The sequence below is a fragment of the Lissotriton vulgaris genome, chromosome 7 (assembly GCF_964263255.1).
Source record: "Lissotriton vulgaris chromosome 7, aLisVul1.2, whole genome shotgun sequence".
NCBI classification, from domain to species: Eukaryota; Metazoa; Chordata; class Amphibia; order Caudata; family Salamandridae; genus Lissotriton; species Lissotriton vulgaris.
In genome coordinates, this window is record NC_141695.1 from 313,681,820 (window position 1) to 313,698,135 (window position 16,316).

Consider the following 16,316-nt stretch of genomic DNA (forward strand, 5'->3'; position numbering starts at 1 on the left):
GTATACATGTGGGTCAGGAATACCTGGTACATCCTCTGGGTGTGTATACTCCCAGTCTGGTGAACCTGTTGGGTAAGGAAAAGGGTCATCTGGGTCTTCCCCCCCCCCATGCTATACTGATCATCACCAGCATCCTGAGGAGGTGTATGCTGTGGAGAATGAGGAGGAGGGTTTTGAGGTGAAATGTTTAAAGGGAGAGCAGGAGAAGGAGATACAGGAGAAGAAGGGTGCATAGGAGATTTGGCAGAGTCCTTCTTCTTGATAGGCACTGGAGGTGTAGGTGCGGTAGCTGACTTCCTCTTCCTGTGTGGTGTGATGGAAACTATGTATATCTTCTTTTGCAAAGGATCAGGTCTAAAAAGCTCTTCCTCTTGACAAATTGCTTTTGGCGCCGATTTGTTCGGCTCCTGGCCTAGTTTCTGCTTGTCTTTACCTTAGGAGTTGTTGTATAGTCCTGTGGCGTACTCTTTGGCACCAAAGGTATCCTTTTCGGAGTCGAGGCCTGGTTCGATGGCTTGGAGGCATCGGAAATAGGCTTTGTGGGTTTCGTTACCGAAGATTTTGGGGTGGAAGCCGACTTCATTGGTTTTGGTGCCGTCTTGTCTTTAGGAGTCAACGGTTTCTGAAACTTTTTTGGAAGCGGGACTTCTTTCGGTTTCGGTCTCGAGGGAGCTGGTAGTATAGGCACGTGCAGTTTGCTGGGTATGGAGCTACCAGAAGGCTTTAATATTTTCTTCGGAGCATAGAAATTTTAAAGCGGCATCTGTACAGCACGTCATCTATCGTGGGCTCTTCAACTATCCTATTATTTACATATCCGGATGTATTTACCATTGTAACAGTTTTCAGTGCATTAAGACGGTGACCTGATGAAGGCGATAACACCGAAATGCGCGTAGTCTTATCTACCGCCTTGCCTCCATCTTTTTGTCCACAATCCCCCTGACAAGCTATAGGAAACAAAAAGAATAACTGTGGGTCTTAGACGATGGGAAGGCTATGTGTGTGTGTACAGATGACTATGTGTATGCTTCCAAGTTTGAGCAGACTACTGGACATTTACCCTTTGTGAAAAAATGTCCATCAGTTACTCTTCCTGTACCGCAGTATAGTAATCTTCTGTGCCGCTTGGTGGACCCCCCCGAGGTCACTATAATTTAGGAGGAGGTCTATGAATGGCTATGGTGGGGAGTCCAGAGGGAGCCTGGCCGACAACGAACAGTGGGCATTCTCCACTACAAAACATTGAGAAAGATCTGCTAGAACCCATGATTGAAGCCAAGATGAATTGGGTAGGGAGAGATTCCTCTGTCCCTTCAGGATAGCCATAATTCATATGGTATAGTGGCAGGACCTAAGTTATGCATCTTCTGCCCGGTGTTCCAAATCACTGGTAGTTCATAGGACTCATATGAGCTGTCACTGAAGACTTTGCAAAACATCTTCTGCTTCGGAGATCTCACCCTTCACCTCTGTCAACAACCTTATGGAGGTCTACTGTGACCTCACTGATCCTAGTTTCTAGGGAGGATTGAGTGTCATTTATGCCGTGCAATATCGTGGTGGTACCCTCACTCGCTGTCAGTACCTGGGCAGTACGATATCAGAGTTAGTCTGTTGGAGCTGTGGGTTTGGTGGGTTGGAGTTTGTCCTTACCCATGACATGGTCCAGCCAAACAAAGATGCCAGATTGCTGTTGTCATCAATGTGGGGGGTAGATGCTGCACAACCACTGTGATGCCTCCTGAGTCCCATATGGGCATGACGTAGCAGCAAGTGTGCAGCAGGAGGGCAGTAGGAGGAAGGAGCCTGTACGGCACCTGTTACATTTACGGGAGACATATAGTTCAATGGGGATTGACGCAGAGTCCATCGGGATGGGGCTGCCTTCTTCTTCATCTCTGCACCACTGCCGCGGCTGCCCAAAAAAGGTTCCACTGACATGGGCGCCTACTCTCTGGCAGCCTGGGTGTGATGCTATCTGGCAGAAAGCAGGGTAGACACAGGATTATGTCAGATTACTATTGAGGATGCTGGAGCTGGGACTTAACTCGTGCTTTTGGCAGTTATCGTATGCAGACTTGAATCAATATCAGTTATTTGGTGCATGTTTGCCATTATTCTAGCGAGGTCTACAGAAATCCCATTGCTCCTCGAGTTCTCTGTGAGATGTGCTCTGGTCTGTAAGGAATTTCCTGTATTCTTGTCACATGTGGTACACAGTTAATTCTACACCTGGCTGACAGCCATTCCTTTGTTCTTATTTTATTACAAACTAAAATATTGTTCAGTTATCTTATAATCTTGAAAATAACTTCTCAAGTAATGTATTATAGCTCTGTGTACATGCACTATAGATAGATTTCTACTGCTCTCGAGTGTGAATCTTCAAAGGAGGTCAATGTCTCATTGATTGGATTTCTATCGAAAGAAGAATATAACCTTGGTAGAACTCAAGGACCTCTACGCAGCACTTTCCCCTCTATGCATCTGAATGGAAGGCTCATCTACAGCCAAGACACATACTCTTCTGGGGTTTATGCTACCAAGAATGCTATTCTCATTTTAAATGCATTAACATGTTTATATACTGTATTTTGAAAATGTGAATGGACCATAAAACCGTATTTAGATGTCATATTTCATTACATTTACTGAGTGGCAATCTTATTCTTTTGTCATCTTCTATGAAAACCTTGCATATTTCGCATGGTGGTGCAGTTGTAAAGTGTTTATAGAAGATTTGTTCAGATAAACGTCTGTTAAACAAGTACGGTATCTTTCACCGTAATATTTGCCGATGATATTGTATCTTCCTGTAAGTATAATTAAAAATATTCCTTGAATAAAAGTTTGTGTCTTAGCTGTTTTATCTCAGAGACCTGCACTGGTTGCTGGTCTATAGAAGAATTAAAATTGAAGACCTCTGCTCTACTGCCTTTGCCAGTATGTCCACACTACCTTCAGAATCTGGCTCAGCCTTATATTCCTTCTAGGGCTCGGCGGTCTTCCAATTCGTGGCTGGCCTCTGTTCCTAGAATATAGAGAGCCCGAGATTGCTCTTTTACCTTTCTGCCCCATAACTTTGGAACAGTCTACTAATTCATCTCTGCCGGAGGAAACAACTGGAAATCTGGCTGTTTTAGTAGCCCCTTGTACATTCCTCCTATTCTCTGTACATTTGGATGGATTCCCGTCTACAATCCAAGCATAAACATAGAAACGTTCATCGTTCCTTACAGTATGGGCATCATTGTTTTTATGTTGATTGGATAGTAAACAAAGGTAAACCATATAGGTCCTCATATTATATATCAAAATCACAGACATCAATACAGGTCTCTCAAGCATTGCTACCTTTTTCAATTGACTTATCTAAATGCCATCCAACAATGCAACCTTGCCTCCATTGACCTAGTACCACAATTCACTGCATACATAAAACACCAATATACAGTGAACAAAGTACATCAAAAGCTTAACTGCAGCTATGTTCAAACAGGGCCATGTTCAGTATTAGTTATCCATTGCCTTGCATAGTAATTGCTTCTTGGACCTGAATTTAGATTGGTCAGTAACATACCTGATTCTTGTACCGGGTTGCTTAGTGGCTCCAACTCCTCAAGAGCTCTACTCTGCAAAGAACAAAGAAAGACAGAGGAATTTCACTTTCTGAGACCCACAATAGCAAGCAGGTGAGATACAGAGTCATCCAGAATTCAACGGGTCTATAATCACATCTCGATAGAAGTACTATTGTGATGAACAAGAGTGCCTTATGGAGGCACGCTCTACATTGATAACATCTTGCAGGAGCACGATATGTAACAACCTTGATACGGGATGATATATACAACTCATTACCTAGTCATCAATGCAGTTTCTGTCCTGGAGGGAAGATTGCTTTGCTGGCTCCTTTTCATGATACAATTGTTCACTGTTACTTCCCGTACAGAAGTACAGTACAGTAGTGTAGTAGAGCAAATAGACGCGTTCTCCTGTAAGATCCTCTCTTAACAGTGGTTGGTGAAAAATCGACTCCCACGTTTAGTTGAATGTTTCTTGGTGCTGCTCTGTGACAATGCTTTATCGACTACCCAATTTCATCAGGGGCTGAAGATTTATTGATCGTTCACATGCAGCATCTTAAGGCACTTTTAGTCTCAGCATACGTACAAGGAGCAGGGCAAGTAGCAGAATAAGACATTTAAACAAGGCTTGACAAATAAATAAGATCCTATTATATTAGGAAGAATAAGAACACACACCGAGACCCTCACTATGAGTATGGTGGAGCGGTATACCTGGGTATCCTGTTCTGTTAAACAAGTGATCCAATAAGTTCTGATTCAAAAATACTGGGTCCGGTTTCCGGACCAACTTGTACATAGTGTGGATTCACACCTGATAAAATTATGGGCAAAGAGAGGCAGGTGCTGTTGGTACAGGTGCAGTCTGGCCCCCTCACAGGGCTCCTCCAGAACAGTGGACCAGCATACAGTACTCTCCTAGCTAGGTCAGAGCCTCTGCTTGGCCTAAAAATACTCCCCACCTCCATGTCAAAATGTCTCCTCAGAGAAGCACCAATCCCACTGATATGTACTACTTACTCAGAGCAATGATCTCTAGATTTGTGGAAAACGTAGATTTTCACTCCATAGTTCTGGATCCGCATAGATATTCCAGATTCCAGGAATAATTCATAACAGCCAGATTTGAGTGCAAACCTAACCCTGCACTAAAATTCAGCCAATTAGAGGGTCAAAGTGTTAAAAATGTGCGAAGAGGTAGGTTTCCAGTTTCTGACAGAAAGACAAAGGTTGGAGGGAGGCAAATATCAAGGAGAGTAAGCATCCCATACAAAAAGACCAAGGAGAACCAAGATGAAAAGAGAGGAGTCAGTAGGGTTTGGGATGTTAAATGTTGGTTTCAGAGAGGAAGACACTGAGAGGATGATTAGCTGAAGGAAGACTATCAATGGATTTGTAGTTGAGTAAGGGAGTGCCAGTATTTAGAAAGCGACCACCAACCTAACCCAATAGGGTCTCTTAACACTGAAGGTAACATTTAGAAATTTGATGATGAGGTGAAGGACATAAGAGAGCAGGTAGGGAGACCAATAAGGGTTAATTGAGGCATGTGTGGATCAGAGCTGCTAGATGAGGAGGGTAGGTTCAGTATCTAGTAAAACACATTAAATGTACATTCACCAGTTGAAACGTGCAGGAGCTAGCAAGAAGAGCAATATATAGAGAAAAGTAAAAAGAAAATCTCAAATATGATGACCAAATTTTTCCTGGGCCAACAATTGAGGCACTGGAGAGTACAGATGGATGAGTGGAAAAGGGACCATGTGTCTCAACAAATTTAAAGAAAGATAGTTGGACTGCATTCAGAATTTGAGAAAAGGAACGCAAGCCAGCAATTGGGAGTGGAGGAAGGCATCAAAATAGCAGAATGGAAAATATACAGCTCTAGTTATCATCTATAAAAGGAGGTTATTGAAAGCCCAAAAAAAGAGATGTATTATCTCAAAGTTGGAGAAAGAGATACCAGGACCCAGAACATGACCTACGGGGGAGTAGTGGGTCTGGGGGTAGACAAGGGTGGGGTGGAGACAAGAAACTGAGAGATATGGACCAACAAATAGGAGTAACACTAGGAAACTGCTGCACCCGTGATCTTGGTAGAAAGGAAAATGCTACTTACCAGTATGCATCTGTTCTTGGCATGTAGAGCTGCAGAGTTGCACACTATGCATAGATTGCCACCTAGTGTTGGGCCCGGATGTTTGCAGTTTGTTTTGTTGTAGAAAAGTCTTTAGAAGTCACAGGATAGGTGGCTCCTCCTTTGGATGATACTGCGATTGGTCATCGGCTCCATCCCCAGATTGTTTTTCACCATTAGGGAAGTGATGGAGCTGTATAAGAGATAGTGATGTCCATGTGATATGTATCTAATTAAGATAATACTGGAACAGATAAAGGTAGCCGGGGAGGTGGGTGGGCGTGTGCAACTCTGCAGCTCCACATGCCAAGAACAGATGCATACTGGTAAGTAGTATTTTCCGTTTGAGGCATATGAGCTGCAGATTGCACACTATGCATAGATTACATAGCAGTTCCCACACCTAGCGGCGACCACCAGTATCTGTTGCAGTTGTTTGAAACAGAGCTTTTAGTACAGCCTGGCCCACAGCGGCTTGTTGTTTAGTTTGCACACAGTACAGTACACAGTAACGCTTTGTGAATGTGTGCGGTGTAGACCATGTAGCTGCTTTGCATATGTCATCCAGGGGAATGTTCCCTAAGAATGCCATTGAAGCCCCTATCTTCCTGGTAGAATGGGCTTTTGGTGAGATTGTTAATGTGCGTTAGGCTTTTTGATAACATATTTGTATACATTTAACAATCCAGCTAGCGATCCCGGATTTTGAAATGGGATTGCCTTTATGTGGCAGTGAGAAAGACACAAAATGTTGTTTTGTCTTACGAAAAGTTTGTGTCCTTTTAATGTAGTACAGTAATGCTCTCTTGACATCTAAAGTGTGTATAGCTCTTTCTGCGACTGTTTGAGGCTGCGAGAAAAATACGGGCAGCTCAACAGATTGATTTAGATGAAAAGGGGAAATGACTTTTGGAAGGAATTTTTTATTAGTACGAAGAATCACTTTGTTATGATGCATTTGCAGAAAGGGCTCCTGAATGGTAAATGCTTGCAGTTCACTAACCCTTCTGAGAGATGTAATGGCTACTAGGAAAGCTAATTTACAGGTTAGAAATTGCAATTCACATTTATGTAATGGTTCAAAGGGAGGTCCCATTAACCTTGTGATAACCACATTTAGATTCCACACTGGTGCAGGTGGTGTTTTGGGAGGAATTATTCTTTTGAGTCCTTCCATGAATGCTTTAATAGCTGGCAATTTAAAAAGAGATAGATGTTGCCTATTTTGCAAATATGCCGCAATGGCCGCAAGGTGTAACCTGATAGACGTGTAGGCTAAGTTACACTTTTGAAGGTGCAATAAATATCCGATGATGTGTTGAATAGACAAGTCTAATTAATTTGGTTGTTCTGGCAGTATATGACAAACCTTTTCCACTTAGCAGCGTAACATGCTCTAGTGGTGGGGCATCTAGCTCTTTGATAACGTTCATACATTTTGGGGGAAGGTTGAGGTAACCAAACTATGACCTCAGGAGCCAGATCGCTAGGTTGAGCTGAGCTGGGTCAGGGTGTCTGATCTCTCCACGGTTCTGCTTTAACAGGCGTGGAGATAGGTTTCGTTTTTGGTGTGGTACTACAGACATTTGTAACAGCGTGGTGTACCACAGTTGTCTGGCCCAAGTTGGAGCGATTAGGACGAGCGTTATGGAATGTTGCTGTAGTTTGCGATCCACTAATGGAAGTGGTGGGAGAGGAGGAAAAGCGTATGCAAATAGTTTTGACCAGTTCATCCATATCGCATTGCCATTGGACACTGGGTGTGGGTATCTGGCGGCAAAGTATGGGCATTTTTGTGTTTTTGTGGGTGGCAAAGAGGTCTATTTAAGGTTGTCCCCACATTTGAAAGAACGCATGAAGAACTTTTTTTAAAAAAAGTTTCAAAAACCTTTATTGTTAGGTTACAAAGATACACAGCCCTGTGCCTACAACCAATCTCTGAAGTAACTAAACGGGTCTGGCGTAAAGCACAGTAAGGCTGCGCCGATCAGAAGTAAACAAAACAACTTGCCAGTACTGTGCAGCAGTTTTCAGAGCAGTAGGTGAAAGAGCTACCAATCGCTCCTTACCAAATGACCACTCTTTCAGTCAAAGTTTGTAGTAGTAATTTTTTTGCAGTTCATCACACCTTCAAGCCCTACTAAATTCTTTGACAGGTAACCCACTGAGAGTATGCTGTTGTCGAATGAAAGTTGAGAGCCTCTCTTTTGAGTTTACTGACAGACTGTTTTTATTTATTGTTTTTTACAGATTAAATGTGTTTGGTCCTGAAGAGAATCCTTTGAATAGACTAGGATTCGAAACGCGTCGACCAAGGTGTTAGTTGAATGTGGTGCCACTTTTGTGGTTTTAGGCCAATCTTTGTTTAACAACTGGAAATCGAAAAAGTATTGCAAAACGTTTTTGGTCTTTGTTATTAATCTGATGTTTTGAGCTCAGTAATTGCATTATACCATTCCTATGATTGTAAATAGCACTTGGGTTCAACCTTTTATTGGAATATAACAATTCAATTCTCTTAATAATTTGAAAAAATCACACCACCAACTACCACCGCCCCCGTCCCCCCAGTTATCGATCAGTGTTCACTTTTTGTCTGGTGTATATGTTTTCTGTTGAGTATTGTGTAAATGTTTGTACAATTCATTCCCACGACCACCTTCCCTGTCCATGAATATGTTTCACTCCTCCGTATTGTCTAATAATGTTTATTGTTCATAGATGTAAATAAGAAAAATAAAATAATAAACAAAAAATACCAAATTCAAAAAATTAAAAATTAACAAATTTTCTACTACAAACTTTGACTGAAAGAGTGGTCATTTGGGAAGGAGCGATTGGTAGCTCCTTCACCTACTGTTCTGAAAACTGCTGCACAGTACTGGCAAGTTGTTTTGTTTACAACCAATCTCTGGCAGGCAGCATCATAGTATGTTAAATAAAGATATATATCATAAAGTGCATAATGAAAACAATTCAACACAGCAAGTCGCCTACAACCTTTTTCAGGCCGGCAGCGTTGTACTAAGAGGCTCCCTGAGATACACTTCTGTGGGTCATCAGATCACAGCATTATGAAACAATGGGAGATAGTCAAGTTTTCGGGGGGGACATAAACATCTCATTAACCACTCTTGGTAGTCAGCTATTTACCTCATATCTGCCGGGGGGCAATCTCTCCGCACTACATATACATTGCACTTATATCTCCATGTGATGGAATGCAAGAAAAATGTTCAACAATGTATTCGTCAACTAGCTAGCTATCTCCACCCTGAGCTGTCAACTGCAATTAGGTTATTAGCGGCGACCATATGTCCCTGGGACTGAACGAAATAGGTAAACGTTCAGCATACAGAGCAGACTGTTCCTGGCAGTATAGCAGGTCATTTAACCAATCTTTGAACTTTGGCGCCCTCCCCCTGCTCCATCTGCAGGGTACCCGCCTCTTTGCCATGAACAATTCCAGTGCCGCATAGCGGCGAAATGCCAGCGGAATATGTTTAACATAACTCAGTAAGGCGACTAATGGTGTGGTTTCTATGTTTGTGCCTGTCATGTGCTGTAATGCTGTAAGGACAATGCTACTTACCAGTATGCATCTGTTTTTGGCATGTAGAGCTGCAGAATCCTACATTTAGCAATAGATCCCCACCTGGTGTTGGGCTCGGATGATTGCAGGTTGTTGTTGTCTTCTTGGAAGAAGTCTTTTGTAGTCACGAGATAGGTGACTCCTCCCTTGGACAATACTGCGCATGGTCATCGACTCCATCCTCAGATTGTTTTTTGCCATGATGGGAAATGATGGAGTTAGTAGAAGTAAAGATAAAAAGGATGTCCATGCCTGTGCATCTAAGTAAGATAAGTACTGGAACGGATACAAGTCCCGGGGAGGCGGGAGGTCATGTAGGATTCTGCAGCTCTACATGCCAAGAACAGATGCATACTGGTAAGTAGCATTTTCCGTTCGAGGCATATGAGCTGCAGATCCTACATTTAGCAACGATTGTGCAGCAGTGTCTCCCCTAGCAGTGGTCGCTTGTAACTATGAAGATGCAAGACGCCATCATCCCTATTAATTTCATGAACACTCTGGCTTGAAGAGAGTGCTGGCATTGAAAAAGGGAGACTAAGTTCTGAATACTTTGAATCCTGGCTTGACTGGGAAAGGCTTGAGCTACTGATGTGTTTATAGTAGCTCCTATATATTCATGAACGTGCGAAGGCTCTAGGTGCGACTTTGTGTAGTTTATCGTAAACCCTAAGTTGTGCAGTGTTTGAATTGTTTGCTTTGTGCACACTGGTTGTACGATCTTGCCATTATGAGCCAGTCGTCTAGGTAGGGGAAGACATGTATTTGTTGTCTTCGGAGATGTGCTGCCACTACTGCTAAGCACTTTGTAAACACTTGTGGTGCTGTTGTAACCCCTAATGGAAGGACTTTGAACTGATAGTGTTGTCCTTCTATGACAAACATTAAATACTTCCTGTGCGCAGGATGTATTGGAATATGAAAATAGGCGTCCTTTAGGTCTAGTGTGGACAGAAAATCTCCCTGTTGTAGTAATGGGAGTACCTGTTGTAAAGTGATCATGTGAAAATGATCTGATTGAATGTAGTGATTGAGTGGCCTGAGGTCGAGAATTGGTCTTAAAGTCCCATCTTTCTTTGGAATTAGGAAGTACAGGGAGTAGACCCCTGTTCCTTGTTCTTCTAATGGAACTACTTGAATAACATCTTTTTGTAGGAGTGCTAGAACTTCCTGTTGAAGCAGATTTATGTGTTCTGCAGACATTGGACGCTGCCTGGGTGGTATGTTTGGGGGGGTTGCTGTGAGTTCTAGGCAGTAGCCATGTAGGATAATTTGTCTTACCCACCTGTCTGTTGTGATGGAGTTCCAGACAGGTAGGAACTGTGAGAGTCTGCCCCCCACAGGAGTGGAGTGCTGTAGGGAAGGCAGAGGGAGGTCATTGTTTAGGAGCGGAAGAGGAGCGGTTGATGTTACTACCTCTTCCTCTTCCTTTGTTGTTATTGCCTCTGTATCCTCCTCTAAAAAATCCTCTATTAGAGGAGGTCTGTGTGTGTGTCTTAAAAGATGATGATGTGTCTGCGCCTGTCTGCTTGGAGCCTCCTCTATGAGAGGAGCGGCGAAAGGAACCTCTAGCTGGGTGTATTTTAACGCCCCCATAGACTTGGCGGTATCTGTGTCTTTCTTCATCTTTTCTAATGTGTTATCTACCTCCGGCCCGAACAATTGGTTCTGATTAAAGGGCTGGTTTAGAATGGTAGTTTGTACCTCTGGTTTAAAACCCGAGATGCGTAACCACGAGTGACGCCTGAGAATAACACTAGTGTTTACTGCTCTGGATGCTGTGCCAGCTACATCTAGTGCACATTTAATTGAGGCATTTGAAATTAATTTGCCTCCTTGTAAAAGTTCTGCTGCTAGATTCTTGTGTTGATCTGGTAGGTGTTCCATTAACTTTTCTAGTTGATCGTAATGGGCCCTGTCGTAGCGTGAGAGTAAAGCCTGTGTGTTTGCTATGCGCCATATGTTTGTTGCTTGTGCAGCAATTCGTTTACCTGACGCATCAATGATCTTGGACTCTTTGTCAGGCGGGGGTGTCCCCCCAGAAGTTTGAGAATTGGCCCTTTTGCACGCATTAGACACTACCAAGCAGCTGGTGCTGGCCTATACTTTTTCTCGATTCTAGGATTTAACACCCTACACCTTACTGGATCTTTAAAAATCTCTGGAGCATGTTTTATGACTCCCTTAATATTTGAGTAGACCTTTGTGACTGTTCGAAAGTGTCTAACAAGAAGTCCTCCTCAATGTCCTCAGAGGGCATGGGAACCCCATGGTAAAGTGCACCTGTTTAACAAATGATTAAAACCAACAGGTTTTGTTGGGTAGTACTGAGGATCAGGGATGTCTGGTGCATTATTTGGTGAAAAATTATATGCATCCTCATCATCCTAAGGGTAATCTGTGTTAGCATCCTCATCTAAAGGGTATGTATGTGTTTCTGGAACATCATCCCCCCCACCCAGATCATACTCCTCATCAGTGTGGTGTGATGATGCAGGAGAGTGAATAGGAGATGTTATAGGTTGAACATATGGAGTAACAGGAGAGGAGGAAGGTGAAGGAGAGGAAGGGTGCATTGGAGAAGTTGCACAGTCCTTTTTGGCAGGGACTACAGGTGTAAGTGGTACGTCTGCTGGTCTCTTCGTATGAGGAATTGCTTCCACATGTCCAGTGTCCAGTTTTTGGATTAATATGGACTTTTTTCTGTCTAGGATCTGGTTTAAACAGTTCTTCCTCTTGTATAACCTTCTTCGGCGTCGATCTTTTCATAGCCGATAGAGGTTGTTTAGTACTTTTTGCCATATGAGTAGTACTTGAGTCTTTTGGCAATGTTTTAGGTGCCAAATGTTGTTTAGCCTTATCTGGGGTCTTCGGTACCGGTGTTAGAATTTTTGGCGTGGAGACAGGTTTTGCTGGGCCTGTGGCGCCGGAAATTGGCTTCCCCTCCTTGTTTATTGCACCGGAAAGTTTCGGGGTCAAAGCTTTCGGGTTTGGTAAGTGTTTTTTATGTTCGGTGCTGACGAATCCTTCGGTGCCGAAGGATGTTTTGGTGCCAATGGAGGAGGTGTAAATGGCACATGGTGTTTCTTCGGTGGCGAGGCACTGGAAGGCATACTGTCTTTCCTCGGAGCCGGGCCCGAAGGCGGGGCGTTAGAGGGTAAATGTCTATCTCGACTGGGCCCCATGGGCGGAGTGCTGACCGTTGCCTTCTGTTTAGGTAATGTCTGTAGTGCAGGGGCAGATGTACTCACGGGTTGTCGAGACGGGATCGAATCGTCTGAATCCTCTGCCCCCGATATTATCTGGAGCTCAGGCGAGTCTTCCTCTGCGCCGAGTGGAGCCTCGTCTTCGGAGATATCTTCGATTGGATATTCGTCCTCGGAGACGTCTTCTTCGATGATCTCCTCTTCAAAGATGGCCTCCGGTGCTGATCTCCTCATTTCGTGTCGACGGGCCCTCCGATCTCAAATTGTTTTCTTCGATCGGAAGGAGGCACAGGCTGTGCAGGTCGACTCGTCGTGTTCTGGCGAGAGACAGAGGTTGCAAACCTCGTGCTGGTCGCTATGCTCAACATACTGGGCATCTCTTGAATGGAGTTCTTTCCATGAGGCTTAGGTCGCATTCGGCGCCGATAGTCCCAACAGCCCGCGTCGACGCACCGGAATGTAGCTGGTGATGTCGAAAGTGTGTTCGATGTCGAAAGAAGTTTGTTTGAAGTTTCTCGCTTAGAAAGAGCAGAAAAAGTCTTTTTCTAGCCGGAGCGGAAAACTTTCATCCGAACCACATGGCGGAAAAAAACAATCTGAGGATGGAGTCGATGACCATGCGCCATATTGTCCAAGGGAGGAGTCACCTATCTCGTGACTACAAAAGACTTCTTCCAAGAAGACAACAACAACCTGCAATCACCCGAGCCCAACACCAGGTGGCGATCTATTGCTAAATGTAGGATCTGCAGCTCATATGCCTCGAACATACCTGTTCCCAGTATTCGTGTACTGCCGGGCAATTCCAGGACAGATGTAAGAAATCTGCTTGTGGGGCATGGCATCTATCGCACCTATCATTATCTCGTAGTTGGTGTTTGTGCGTACTGACAGGGGTGTGGTATAATCTGTGGAGATATTTATAGTGTATGATCCTCAATTTGCTGCTCGCCAAGATCCTTTCAGTCTGCAAACAGCAGTATTCCCATTGCTCTTCGGTTATGGGATTGCCAAGTTCCGCCTCCCATTTAGAGCGGGACGGCGTAGCTTCGAGTTTATGCTGAGTGAGTATGTTGCGATAGAGCAAGGAGATCAGCCGTCTCGGCGATGACTGCTGCAGTAGTGTCTGCAAAAGTGCAAGTAGCGGAGGTTCGTTCGGAAAGTCTACATGTAGGGTTCTAACCCCTTGTCTAAGACGGAGGTATAAGAAAACATCCAGCGGTGTGCGATGTGCATCCCGAAACATGCTGTCAGAAGTACGGAATATCCCATTCTCATACAGGTCCCCCAATGTTTAATAGATGTGCGGTCTTGCAATTTCTGAAAGAGGGCTTCTTGCAGGAGGGGCATGCCTGGGTGGTATACCAGAGGTAGTAACGGTGAGTATGGTACGGGGACCTTGAATTGGCGTGCAATGTGTTGCCACGCCGTGATCGTGGCATTCACAGTCATCTGGGTGCGTTCTCGGGCAGGTAACTCCATGTATATAACACCCTCTATCGGTATTGGATGAACAAGCCAGTGTTCCGCCACCAGCTGCGGCATATATTTGGGCTGGTGAATCCAAAAATACAAGTAGTGCGCCTGAGCACAAATATAATATAATTCAAAATCAGGTATATCGAAGCCTCCTGTCGCGCATGGTCTAACTAACACAGTCCATTTCAGTCTGTCCTGCCTGCCACCCCACACCAGCCGAGTCATCTCAGACCTAAGGGCTTTGAAGAAGTGACGTCCCGGAGAAAAAAGGATATTCAGGAATAGATATAGAAGCTGGGGTAAGATCACCATTTTGATCAACGACGCCCTGCCTGCCATAGACAGCAGAAGCCTAATCCACTTATTTACTTTATCTGTTATTCGGGTGAGTGCCGCCCCGTAGTTGAGTCTCATGAACTCCTCCTTTTTTCTGGTGATGCCTATCCCTAAATATCGAAGTTCGTCTGTACACCACTCCAATGGGAAATCTAGTGGAAATCGCTTCACTGAGTCAGTCAAAGGGTAAATGCAGGATTTTCCCCAGTTAATTTGGACTCCAGATAGGTGTCCAAAAACAATAAATTCCCGAAAAACCGTATTCAAGTTATTCTGCGGATCTTTTATGTATAGAGTTATGTCGTCCCCATACATTGAGACAAGGATCTGTCGCATGTTACATTGTAAGGCCATAGCGTTATGATGTTGACACAGACGTGCCGCTAGGGGTTCCGTGGCCAGGGCAAAAAGGAGTGGGGACAGAGGGCATCCATGGTGTGTCCCCCTGGTTATGGAGAATCTCGGTGACAAACGGCCATTGATTAGTACTTTGGCCCCGGGTTGATGGTACAAAAGGCGGATCCATGACAGGAAGAGCGGCGGAAACCCCATTCGACTCATAATCGCAAATATGTAATGCCATTCAACAGAGTTGAATGCCTTTGTTGCATCCAAGAAAACTGCTGCTAAGGGCAGCTCAGGGGTGACGTTATACATGATAGTAAACAGAGTCCGCAAGTTATGGGAAGTGGCTCTTCCGGGCACAAATCCAGACTGATCCGGAAAAATTAGGTGTACCAACAGTAAAGTCAGTCATTTAGCAACCAATTTCGCCAGAACTTTTGCATCGCAGTTGAGCAAAGATAGCGGTCAATATGAGCCGCAAAGGTGAGCTGATTTGTCTAGTTTCAGCAGAGATATGATGAGAGCTTCCCTCATTGACGGAGGAAGAGCACCCACTTCTAAGGACTCTTCATACACTTCTCGGAGGATAGGGGCCATTATGTCAATGTAAGTCTTATAAAATTCGACAGAGATGCCATCCATCCCTGTGGCTTTCCCGGATTGTAATTCCATTATGGCTTCGCGCACTTCGTCCAGTTCAAACGGCGCGCATAAAAATTTACGATACACATCGCTGAGCCATCCTAGAGCTACATCTCCTAGATAGTCGTCTAGCTACATATTCGGGGTTCCCGAGGTAGTGTATAACCCTTCATAGTGACTGGTAAACTCCGTGAGTATACCAGCCGTATCGCAGCAGCGCGAGCCGTCTGCCTTTTCCAGTTCCATGACATAGTTGGAATATCGCGGTGTACGGACAATATCTGCCAGCATCTTACCCGGTCGTTCCCCCTCTCCATATCTGCGAACTTGTCAGTGTTTGACTCTAAAGTGTACCTCCCTTTGCGCCTCTTCTGTGTATTCTGTGAGTTTGGCCCTAAATTTCTCCTGCGTTTCCTGATCTGGAGCATGTTGTAGAGTTTCTTCCAGGCTTTTTAGCTCTCGCTCTATCCTGCCTAGCGTGTTCACAATATTTCGGAGCACTCCCGTCCCTTTGGAGATGTGACATTAAAAGCCTCCCAAATGGTCTAAACTGCCTGTACCGTGCCCTTGTTGCGCTCGAAGAAACTCAGTATCTCTTTGCGCAGTTCCTCCCGGAAGACTGCATCCAGCAACATTTTGGGGTTCAGCCGCCATGCACTGCGCGGCGGGTTGAAATCCGCTGAGGAAATCGCTATTCTGACAGGTGCATGGTCAGAGTAAGTCCGGGCCAAGTGTTTTGCTGTGCAAATGGCAGGTCCAAGCCCTCGAGAGACGAACCAATAATCTAGCCTCGCCCAAGTGGCTGAGTGAGCCGTGAAGTGCGTGCCTTCTCGCTTCGAGAGATGCATGTGCCTCCATGCATCAAGAAGGTGATGTTCAATGAGGATATCTCTGAGCAGAGCGCCCGCCTTGGTATGGTGATGCGGAGCAGGGTGCGACCTATCTATAGACAGGGCGTATGTAACGTTAAAATCTCCCCCCCATACAAT

General features: G+C 44.5%; 1 protein-coding gene across 2 annotated transcripts in view; it reads right to left on the reverse strand.

Annotated features, from left to right (window-relative positions):
* The window catches only part of IRF3 (interferon regulatory factor 3), a 238,924-nt gene that overhangs the window by 67,561 nt on the left and 155,047 nt on the right, over nucleotides 1-16,316 (reverse strand). For both annotated transcript variants that reach the window (XM_086930131.1, XM_086930132.1), the window contains one exon: nucleotides 3,584-3,635. In XM_086930131.1, coding sequence (XP_086786257.1) covers nucleotides 3,584-3,635 — 52 coding nt within the window. The remainder of the gene's footprint in view (nucleotides 1-3,583; nucleotides 3,636-16,316) is intronic.